At 36.0% G+C, this 12,119-nt stretch overlaps 1 protein-coding gene across 15 annotated transcripts in view; it reads left to right on the top strand.

Annotated features, from left to right (window-relative positions):
* CEP170 (centrosomal protein 170) overlaps positions 1–12,119 on the top strand; it is a 131,869-nt gene that overhangs the window by 85,847 nt on the left and 33,903 nt on the right. For 12 of the 15 annotated variants that reach the window (XM_057507835.1, XM_057507844.1, XM_057507843.1 and 9 more), the window contains 3 exons: positions 4,107–4,256; positions 7,249–7,375; positions 8,961–10,793. In XM_057507835.1, the coding sequence (XP_057363818.1) occupies positions 4,107–4,256; positions 7,249–7,375; positions 8,961–10,793 (2,110 nt within the window). The remainder of the gene's footprint in view (positions 1–4,106; positions 4,257–7,248; positions 7,376–8,960; positions 10,794–12,119) is intronic. The other 3 variants (XM_057507846.1, XM_057507845.1, XM_057507839.1) reach the window with 1 other exon arrangement.

Genomic DNA, 12,119 nt, shown 5'->3' with positions numbered 1-12,119 from the left:
TCCACCTTTTGGCTATTGTATACAATGCTGCTATGAATCTGCACGTATTTTTGTTTATTGGTATACCATGATAAATTATGTCTCTTCTACTCCCATTCTGAGCTCCTTTTTCTAACAATTTTGTCTAAATTTTAAATTTAAAGTCATTTATAAAGATCACAATGTTAAACATTCAGAACAATTTATTCCACTGAATTTTACAGTTTTCTTTTTAAAAATGAAACTCCATTTTTATAGAAATTACTACAAGTTTAAAAAAATTCTCCTATATTAAATCATCCTGATTTTGTTCCCTGTCAGTGGCTAGAATTCTGTGTAGTTCTTAAAGTATTTGTGTCAAGTGATTTTTTCACAGAAAGGAAATGGCTAGTGGGAACCATTACTTTTGACTTGAACTGGTAGAGATCCTGCTTTCCTTCCCCAGGAGGGTCTTGCTCACTGATGGAAGACTTGTTCTGGTCCTCTGAGATTGAAACTTGAGTGCGTTTCTACTGAGACACTTTGATATGACTGATAAACTAATGCAGTAGTTTCTTCAGTTGTTATTTTAAAGCAAGCCCACAAAAGCTATTTAACCTACCATTTTGTTTCTCATTCTGTGGGAAGATGAATTCTGAATTTCAACTGAATTGAAAATTTTAAAAATAATTAGTTACAGACTGCTGGCTGTTGAATTACCGTTTTGCTCTACTTTTATATTACTGTATTTATATGCCTCAGTCCGCCCCCTTCCCCTTTTCACACTGGTCTCTCTTTTGTCACAATTTGCAAACTGCCTGTATCTGATGTTACCAAATAGAATTGGACCTCTTTTTACAAATATTCAGTAGCCAGGATATTTACCCCCATGAAAATTGACCCAGTATTCTTTGGTTTGATATATGATTATTCTCCCTTCCCCAGCCCTGCAATTTCAGAATTAGGAACTATGGACATTTTTTGTGTAGTCTGAGCTTTTAAATAATAACAACAATATGCTAGTGGAAAAAAGCAAGGTCAGACATCTCAGAGGTTTTTTTGTATTATACATACTAGTCCTTTATCATCTGAACAATTTCATTTATTTAAATTTTAAACTAAGATCTAAAAACACAGTCTGGTTCTTATGGAAGTTTTAACTACCCCTCTGGATGGGTCAGGTGGTGATGTTTTTTTTTTTTTTTTGTAAGCTTCCTGTATTAGACCTAAGCTCCCTGACAGCAAGGACTAAAATCAGGTATTTTTTTGAGGCCTATGGTGGTTAGTAGCCTACAGACAGTAAGTACCATACCTCAGGATCAGATTGATTGTTAAAATTGTTTAGATTGCCACTGAGTGTAGACATTAAATCCCAAAGTGAGGTACCAGAAAACACATGCACATATTCAAAGGAAAGATTGAGAAGATGTCCCATAATTCTTGGAGTGGGATGGTGAGGGAGGTGCTATCTTCTTATCCTAATCCTATCACTCCCCAGAATAGAGATGTGCCACCTGAATGAAAGGAACTATAGGAGAGAGCATTTGAAAGCCACTCCCCATCCCTAAGATTAATGAGTTATCTTTAAAAGTCTGCCAGGTCCAGAGAGTTCAGGTAGTACAAATTCAAAAATAAAAGTTCTGTCCCTTACCACTCCTTCCTTTTGCTCCCTCCTGGAAGAATTAGAAACCGACTGGCAAACCTGGGATGGAGGGTTCTATTAGAGAGGGAGCGTAAAGGTTAGACAAGTATCTCGTCTCTGTCCCTCCTCCACTTTAGACTTCTAGCCTAAAGAAGTTGCCAGCTGAATGAGAGACCCCAATTTTGTCCTGTGTGAAGTTGGGGAATTAATTGAACCCAGGTCAAAGTAGGGAAGAAAAGAAATCATGAGCCTGGGTTAACATACAACATTTGAAATACCTTTGTGTCATCTGGGGAGAGAGGACAGTCAGGTGAGTGGCTACCTATACTTGGAAACTGAAGTGAAGCTTGGGATGTAGATGAAATCATGTAGGGACAAAATTTGTAATGAAAAGAAAGTCTGGCAAACTTGATCTCTGCTCTGAGGTACTCACCTCAAGTTCCCCCCAACTGTTAGACTATAGTCAGATTATACGTACTTTTTAAAATGTGAAAAGTATATTAGCTTTGAAGTACATGGACAGTATAAGCGGTTTATGTCCACTTTGTTTTCACATGAAAGTTGTTACAAGTGGATGTTTTTGTACCTACAACACAAAAGAGACAATGTGGAATTGAAGTTGGGGTAGTCATTGCCATCACAAATTTTTCAAAACAGAACTTGAAGGCTTCTTTTCCCATAAGTAGTACTTAAGGCCCTATCACTTATTTGGAAAATAAATAATTGTTACTTCTCTGACAGATAACATGTCTACTGTCCCTAATGCTTTAAAAGGAATCTGCAAGAAGTCAGCTGAGTACTCTTTACTGTATAACTGCAGCTCCCTTCCTAAAAGCATTGCTTCTTTGTATGTATGTCTTTGTTATCATTTCAAAATAGTGTCAGAGTAATTTGGAGAGATTTATTGTATTTTATTTGAAACTGCTGGTGCTTAGTTGTTTGAGGAAATTGAATTCCATTTTGAGTATGGATTAGAATGAGGTATCACCAAATTGGAAAATCACTTAAAATCATTTGTAAATTAACATGCCAAAAGATACAGCATGCTGGCATCACATGTGGTTATTTTTATCTTTTACTTCCAAACTTGAATTAGGTTTTTTCCCTAGTTATTATGAAAATAAGGATATAAATTTAGAGTTCAGTGACTTAATTTAGAAATTATTTACAGCAGTCACAAGTAGCTTGCGTATCTCTCATTTGTTTCTTTACAAATAGGGCTAAAGACAGAGCACACAGAAAAGTACATGCACTGTTTTTTACTGCTTGTTTTATTAAAATCTCTGATGTTTAGCAAAATGAAGCAGGCTTTTTTCCTTTGTACATTGTGTTTCTGTGTATTATTAATTCATATTTGACTCAAACTTAATGATATACAATATGCTCTTTAAAAAGTAAATTTGAATACTGAGTGGTTCAATAGAATATTAAATCATAATTCTTAAAAATTATTGTTATATTTGAATTAAATATTAAGTAATAAGGCCATCTAGTGGTAAAATTTCCAAATTTCAGTGACTTTGAAAATCTAATCCCTGCTTTACTAAATGTGAACTTGAGAATTTATCAGATAGGTGTACTGTATGATCATTAAGAGACCTAGAGAATAGTTTAAACCTAAGGCATTTTTCTCTTTTTATAGCAAATAAGGCTCTTTGCTTATGTTCTAAAGAGCCTTTCTACAAGAGCTAATTCAAACACATATTTTTCTTGATTGTAACAAATAGAACAATACATATTACCTATAAATAATAAGCATTGGGAACAAAAAACTTAATGGTATAATGCAGTGTTAATAAGTTTATGGAGTTAAACCTTTCTCCAGTTTATTTGACACCATCAGGTCCTGTTATGTGCCAGGAAATTTTAAGACTCAGGTCCTGCCCATCAAAGCATGTGCTTATTGATCTCTGTATTTGAAATAATTTTAAAAGTGTTGACTATGGACAACCTGCTTATTGAAAATGCTGATCTGTGTGAATAGACCCAGGAATCTGCATTTCAAAGGACTTTGAGTGATATTTAGGCAAAGCTTAAGACATACACTGTATTCTATACAAAGATCACACTAAAAAATCTGTTATTTCAGACCTTAGAAAATTATATGTATGAATATATCATACATGTAAATGTTAAACATTTGCTAGGGTAGGAACAGATAATGTCAGCCATATGCTACAGTTTTCATCACGTTTCTCAAAAAATAATAGAGCAAAGAGACAAGCTGAAGTGTTTCCTCTTTGCATTATAATTTTAACATTATCAGTATCTTTTAACAAATCAAATGTGATATCCTGAATATTTCTTATTATCAAACAGTACATTTGCTAAGTATTAAAAAGGATCTTTACATAAGCTGCCACTGCCCTGTTTTCCTCTCCTATTGGAACATTACCTTTTGAAATTAATTTAGAATATTTTGACTTGCCTCTGAAGTTATTGATAATAGTCACATACTAATCTGGTGCTCAGACTTTTCATTTGTAAAATAATTTTCTCCTCCTAGGTGTTTGGAGTAGATGACAATCAGGATTATAATAGGCCTATTATCAATGAAAAACATAAAGATCTGATAAAAGATTGGGCTCTCAATTCAGCTGCAATAGTAATGGAAGAAAGAAAACCACTGAGTACACCTGGATTTCACAGCTCAGAGGTACACACATCTCATACTTTTACACTCATGAAATGGAAATTTTTATCATTTACAATTATTTTAAGTAGTTGATATATCCCTTTGAAAAATATTTCTGAAACAAGTTCTCCCAAATTATTTCTAAAAAAAGCCTAAAACACTTTTGCAATAATTCCATTTCAGTTATTATTATTATGTTCTTTTAAATTAACATTATTTTGTCAGTGAGGGAAAATGTTGGGTATCAATAAGGAGTCACTGAGCTGCATGGTCACTGCTCTAATGGCATTATGAGATAAAACAAACATATGCACTGCTTAAACTTTCTAGGAGGCAGTGTATTTGGAATGGAAAGATGTGTCTGGTGTGCCAGGAAGCCTGGGCAAAGTAGTGCCTGTTAGATGCAACTCACATACCTAAATAAATGTCAGTGCAGTATAACCCAGGGTGTGAGATTGATTAAGGATGGCTTGGTTAACCTACTTAGGGAATCTGGGATAGGAGAGCTAGAAGGACTTGAGGGCAAGCCCCCGAACTGCCACATGTAACCCCCATCTACTAGAGGGCCTTTGAATTAGGTGCTTCCCCCTCTCATATCTTCAGTTGTCCTATCTATACAGATGGTGTTTTTGATAAAACCAACTTACAAGGAGTTTAACCAAGTATGTAAAGCATCCAGCGTGGTAATTGTCTGAGATTTATGCAGTGAACAAATGTTTGTTTCCCTTATTGGAAACAGTGTTAGAATTTCATTACACACAGATACATCAAGATGAAGTGTAAAAAAATGCATTAAACTGAGAAGAGTTGATTAATTAATTCTAGTTACTCAGATACTAAGAGCTCTCATTCAGTGGCAGGTTTGTGTGTGCCATTTGACAAATAAGGAAACTGAAATATGTTGAAACTACCTTGGCCACAGTCTTGAAACTAGCACCTTATAGAACTAGAATTTGCACCTTAAGCAGCCTTGATTTCTTAACTCATTCTCTTCCTCGTTATGTTCTACTGCCTCTCAGGAACCAAGTTAATTTAAAATATGTAGATGGTAAATAAGTATAAAACATAAATAAAATAAAATCTTAAAATATATATAAAACAAAATTATAAATAAAGTACTACATTTGTATAAAGTGTAAATAAACTACTTTTTATAGACTGGTAAATACACCTACATGTTTGTTTAGTAATGTTAAAATTGTCCTTTATGCTCTGGGCCTGAGAACTGTCAAAGCAGTTACTGTACAGCTGACCCTTGAACAACATGGGGATTGGAGGATCCATCTCCCACACAGCTGAAAATCTGCATAGAACTTTTGACTCCCTAAAACTTAACTACTAGTAGTCTTCTGTTGACTGGAAGCTTTACTGATAACATAAAGTCAGTTAACACAGGTTTTGTATGTTATATGTATTATATACTGTATTATTAAAATTAAGTTAGCTAGAGAAAAGAAAATGTTCTTTTAAGTTGTCCTAATCTCCAAAAAAAATTTCCTATCTATTTATTGAAAAATATCTGTGTATAAATAGACCTGTATATTTCAAACCTGTGTTGTTCAAGGGTCAACTGTATTTTAAGTGTTCTTTTTCCCCCATGATCTTACAGAATATTGATTCTGGTCTCTTTTTCTAAGATGCTTATTAATTTACTTATTGAAAGCAAGTAAACATTTGAGGCAATGTTTTGGTATACTGACTGCTCAAGGAAGGGTTCTGGTGAATGTGAACTTATAAGACTCCTTCCTCTTTTTTCTGTTCCTCAACCCATGCCAAGTGAGATTTATCTCTAGCCCCTTATGAACCTGCCTTTGATAGAGTCTCCGAAAGAGGCCGCTAGGTCAGTCTTCTCCAGTGGTTCTTCTGTCCTGTTGTAGATATTGCTAACATGGTGTGAATGGCTCTGCTGCTTCCTTCAGTACTGAGAGCTGTGGGCAGGTACCACAGAACCTTGAAAGGGAACCCAAGGGTTCAGCAGACTTTGCTATCCTTAGGCTTCATTGTATGTATGTCATCATATACACTTACTATTTTAACCTATTATTTTTGAAATCATATGGTATGTAGCAGATCTGTATGAACTATTTACCTCATCAGTTTCTAGCCTGTCATCATTAATACAGTAAATTTGACACTTCTAAGAAAATACTGTTTTGGATAATTCATAATAAAATTTTGGTCATAGCTTTCCATTCCTTATTTGTCATTCCAGTTATCATACTAAGCCTTGGCTTAGATTTTTAGTGAGAGAACCTAATTTGTTCTCTCCTACCTGGATCTTCCATATCCAATGCCTAGATTGTCCTGCTCTTAAGAATTACCAGTGTGTCCATAAGTCTGTAGAGCCATATCATGAATTAAATTCCATTTCACACTTGATTGTAAGGATTCAAAGAGCACTTACCTTAAGGACAGATCTGGACATGGGCAGGTCTAGGTTCAGACTGATTATAGAAAATTCTTAAAGGTTGAGTGATTTCTAGCTCCTTCTGGAAAATTTAAATTGTTATAAAAAGAAGTCTAAAGCTTTGGGTTTGTTTTTGAAATCTCTGAAGACACGACCTGGCAAATTTAATACTCCTTGAGACTCTGGAACCAGCTGATTCCCAGAGTCAACATAGAGGGCCAGAGAACAATTTAGAAATAGACCTTTAGACTCCCTGTTCCATAGAATGGAGTAGGACTAACTGCGCGGTTGTAGCCACAAAGCTTTGATAATACACCTAAGTTTATCCAGCAGCAATAAATTTTAAGCTCCGAGAGTTTTAGTATCATTGTTAATATTTAATAAGTAGAGAAAATTATACTACATTCACAGTAACAATAAAATCTAGTTAAAGAGGTTACCTCTAGAATCTTCATTTTATATTTGAGGAAGTTTAATAAGTGATAATACAGCATTGTGAAGTTTAAATATTGCCTTATATGACAGGCTAATGTGCCTAAGTGGAATTTACCTTCATGAGAATCACATTTGACCAGACTGTCTGATTTCTCTACTTTTCTCCCTTAGGAAAGCCCATCTTCATCTGGAAACAAACGCTGGGTTTCACAGTGGGCTAGTTTGGCTGCTAATCATACAAGGCATGATCAAGGAGAAAGGATAATGGAATTGTCTATACCTCCTCCTTTAGAGAATGGTATTCCCTTCCTCCCTCCCTTCCCTTTCTTCTTTTCTTTCTTGTATATCAGTATTTTAATATCAGTTTTTAAAAAACAAGCTGCATCTATATAGTGAGAAGTACGTTAAACCTAAATAAACCTATTCATACATTCTCATACTTACCTACAAATATGATTTCATTTTCACTAATAATGTAGCTACTGTTAAAATATAGCCCTAATGAAGGTGAAAAGATAATTTTTAGATGGAGCACATATATATATGAATTTATGTATATGACATGTTTAAATACTCCACATTATCCCACTCATTAATACAAATATTACTTAAACATCACTTTGCTCCATATATTCAGTGAAAAAGAATTAACTTAATATATACTCAATTTACTTAATGTATCTTTTGCAAATCTAATACATTTATTACCTTTTAATTATATTTATGAATTGAAATAGTTTCTTTTAAAAACCACAAATGAAATTATATGCTGCTAATGATTTTGTTAGATTCAGTTAATTACATTCTTAATTAAAAATAAGACTCTCAAAGAAAATTTACTTGCAACTTTTTATCTATATTCTTAATTTTGTTGTAATTGGAAATGGAAATGGAAATTTATTTCATTTCTGGCTTGAGGCACCCCAGAAATCTTGTTTAGGAAGTTCATAAATAGTCAGCAAGTATTTGAGCAATACATACAGCAGTTTACTAGAAAAGGTATATGATTTATTTACCATAGAAATTAGAAGTAATTGATAGTACTACCAAAAATCTTTGGAAAGACAGAGTGATTTGCAGATCAGTTAACATAAACTGGTCACTGGGAAACAAACCAAGTAGAGGGGCCAGGGGCTAGGAGACTTACCACGAATCCATTATACAATTATTAGGTGTTAGATGCAAAAGGCAAAATTCTACTCTTGATATTTAAAGAGGAATAGACCACTTGGCCTTCATTTTCATCCCTGTTTTATCATATTCTAAATGAATTTAGTTAGATAAGCTGATAGATCCACATAAATCTTAAAATGTTCTTGTTAAAGACTCATCCGTTGAGTGTGTGGTTGGATGAAAACCACCTTTGAGGGTTTCTTTTTTCTTTTTTTAGAAAACTTTGTTAAAGTTCTACATTTTACTTAGGAAATCCAAGCTTGTCATTCTTTCAGGTAGATATATGATGATAATAGTTATTAAAAACCAGGTATTTTCTTCTATACTATGTAACCGAAAGTGTTTATTAGACATTCTCTATGCAATTCTATAACACATTTTCTTGAGCTAAACTTTGTGGCTGGATACAAAAGCAAGAATGAACACAGTGAACTTCCCTGCCATAGAATGCATTAAAAGATAAAAAGAAGAGATATAGGCTTAAAATCAGAAGCCTCTAATTTTCATCTCATACAACTCGCCTTCTCGACTCCCCTATTAGTAATCTGCCTTGCCTTTTAAACCATTGTATCATAATGCTGGCTTATTCACTCAAAGATTTATACTTAAGCCATTTCTTAACTTATACTTCAGAATCCCATATAACATGATATTCTTTTACTTTTCCTTTTTTGCCCTAATAAACTCCTCCTTGTGGTTTTACTTTATAGATACAGATACCGGTGAGTCTGGTGTTTCAGTGAGAACTACTGGCCTAGCCACTTCCTTGGTTGGTCAGGTAGAGAGAAGGAGACGAACTCTGCCCCAGCTTCCAAATGAAGAAAAGTCTGTGGAGAGCTCCCGAGCAAAGGCTATAACGCCAAGGTCAGAGATAGGAGAAAAACAAGACACAGAACTTCAGGAGAAAGAAGCACCTGCACAGGTGTACCAGAAAGATAAACAAGATGTGGACAGAGCCCTGAATAAAATGAGCAGGGCAGTAAATGGTGAGACCCTTAAAACTGCTGGAGAGAATAAAGCTCTGCTTCACTTAGGCAGCTCTTCTTCTGGAAGGGAGAAAAGTGAAACTGATAAGGAAGATTCTTTGGTGAAGCAAACATTAGCTAAAATTCAGCAACTAGAACAAAAGGAGCAGGCACAATGGACCCCTACTAAGTTGTCTTCAAAGACTGTTTCAGGCCAGATAGATAGATGTAGGGAGGACTCTTTTAAGCAAGAGTCACAACCTCAAGAAAAAATTCCAGGACATTCTACAAGCAAAGGAGAAAGGCTGATACAAAACGAGGGCAAGCGAAGGAAAGCCGAAGAAATTCTGAAATGTCAAACTTCAAAGGGGGTTGACAAGAAGGAGTCCTCCAAGCCACTAGTGCGACAAGGAAGCTTCACTATAGAAAAGCCTAGCCCAAACATACCCATAGAGCTCATTCCCCATATCAACAAACAGACTTCATCTATGCCCCCTTCTTTGGCACTGACAGCTGCCAGTAGAATACGAGACAGAAGTGACTCTGTGGAAACTGATTCTAGTATGGACACAACTCTCATTCTAAAAGACACAGAAGCAGTAATGGCTTTTCTAGAAGCTAAACTGCGTGAAGATAATAAAACTGATGAAGGCCCAGACACTCCCAGTTACAACAGAGACAACTCTATTTCCCCAGAATCTGATGTGGACACAGCGAGTACAATCAGTCTGGTCACTGGAGAGACTGAAAGAAAGTCAACCCAGAAGCGGAAGAGTTTCACCAGTCTCTATAAAGATAGGTGTTCCTCAGGTTCTCCTTCCAAAGATGTTACAAAGTCGTCATCTTCTGGTCCTAGGGAGAAAATTGAAAAGAAAACTAAAAGTCGTTCTGCAGATACAGGTTCGAGAGCAGATGGTCGTAAATTTGTACAGTCCAGTGGAAGAATAAGACAGCCTTCAGTAGATCTAACAGACGATGACCAGACCTCGAGTGTACCTCACTCTGCCATCTCTGATATAATGTCATCTGACCAGGAAACTTACTCTTGTAAATCTCATGGAAGGACTCCACTTACCTCTACTGATGAGCATGCACATTCCAAACTGGAAGGAAGTAAAGTAATGAAATCTAAGACTTCTCCTGTAGCACCAGGTTCGTCCAGTAAATCGACCACTCTCCCAAGGCCACGACCTACCAGGACTTCCCTCCTCCGCAGAGCACGACTCGGGGAAGCTTCAGACAGTGAACTAGCAGATGCAGACAAAGCATCGGTTGCTTCTGAAGTGTCCACAACAAGCTCAACATCAAAACCCCCCACCGGAAGGCGCAGCATCTCTAGGATTGACCTCCTGGCTCAGCCTCGGAGAACAAGGCTTGGCTCGCTATCAGCTCGCAGTGACTCGGAAGCAACAATCTCCAGAAGTAGTGCCTCTTCACGGACTGCAGAAGCCATCATTAGAAGTGGAGCCAGATTAGTACCTACAGATAAATTTTCTCCTAGAATTAGAGCCAACAGTATCTCTCGGCTATCAGACTCCAAGGTCAAAAGTATGACCTCAACACACGGCTCTCCGTCAGGTAAATTGGACCCAGAGTTTTTGTAATGTTAGAACATTTCTTTTATGGTTTTGGACTCCTCTTTTTTTTAAATTAAACATCTAATGTTGCTTCTCAAAATATTCAACAGACAGGTTATGCTATAGAGAGTTTTTTCCCTATAAAAATTATTTTACTTAGCTTAGAGAAAGGAAAATTCAGAAATTAGACACACTTCCAGTGAGTGTCCTGGAGCAAAATAGTGATCTCAGAGTTAGAAGTATGGTAAACTAGTTTCTGAATTTTAATTGTGTAGTTGGTAAGATATCTGGATTTGTCAAAATTAGATTAGGAATTATCTGGTGCAAATAGTAGAAATGAGCATTGTGCTTCTAAAAGCATATGTTTAATTTTTAAATATCCTCACATAATTCAGAGCTCTCATGAACCTGAAGAAAAGCAGTAATGCCTTTATTACCCCTTTCAGAACTAAGTGAAATAATTGATATTTTACCCTTTTTTCCTATTTTTAAATGTCTCATATAATTTTTAAAGTTAAATCTATGGTTGGGGCACATGAAAACTAACTCTTAATTTATTTCAGTGGAAGAAGATGGATTCATGAGACAATCACAAAGTACATATGGGTCAAGCTGGGTTACAGAAATTTAACTGTTATGAGCATTGTCTCATGAAGTGCTGTTATGTCATTTCGTAGTAATTAGCTGTCATTGAATGTAATAATTACAAAAGTGACTTGACTACCCTCCAGAAATTAACTACTTCTGATGTATTTGTCAGTTTATATACTTCATATTCAGAGCTGTAGCCAGTGAGAATACATATGTGACCAAGCCTACTGAGACAAGATGCCTGTGTGCAGCCTGAAAACCTGGTCTCATTAGTTCCTAATCATCCCCATGTGTGGGTCTAGCTGGTGGGAAACCAGCATTAAGGACTTGAAGGTTTATCCTTGTCAGGTACCTAAGGACGCCCTAAGTGTTGAGTAAAGAGTGAAGGGAAAGTTGGTGTACAAACTTATCTTGTTTGTCATCTACCACAGTACAGCCTACAAGACCCCAAAGGAGTGGCACTCTGTGTTCATTATCTTTCCCTTTCAAGTCGTCCCCTGCTCCTTTTGCATTTCCCTCTCTGTCCTGGTCAATGGCTGTGGTAATGATGGTCACATCTGTGGTAGGAATGGATGTAGGCTGAATGTAGGTAACACATAATCATGATTACAAAGAATAGGTGGCATTTTCCTGCTAACCCCCATCCTCATTTCTACCCTTCCAGCATTGGTTGGTGGTTTGTGGATATATTGCCAAGTATTTAAAACTAACTACTGTGTTTGGTTTATGTCTACCT

This window comes from Manis pentadactyla, chromosome 9, assembly GCF_030020395.1.
Source record: "Manis pentadactyla isolate mManPen7 chromosome 9, mManPen7.hap1, whole genome shotgun sequence".
Taxonomy (NCBI): Eukaryota; Metazoa; Chordata; class Mammalia; order Pholidota; family Manidae; genus Manis; species Manis pentadactyla.
This window is presented reverse-complemented; position numbering and strand designations above follow the sequence as displayed.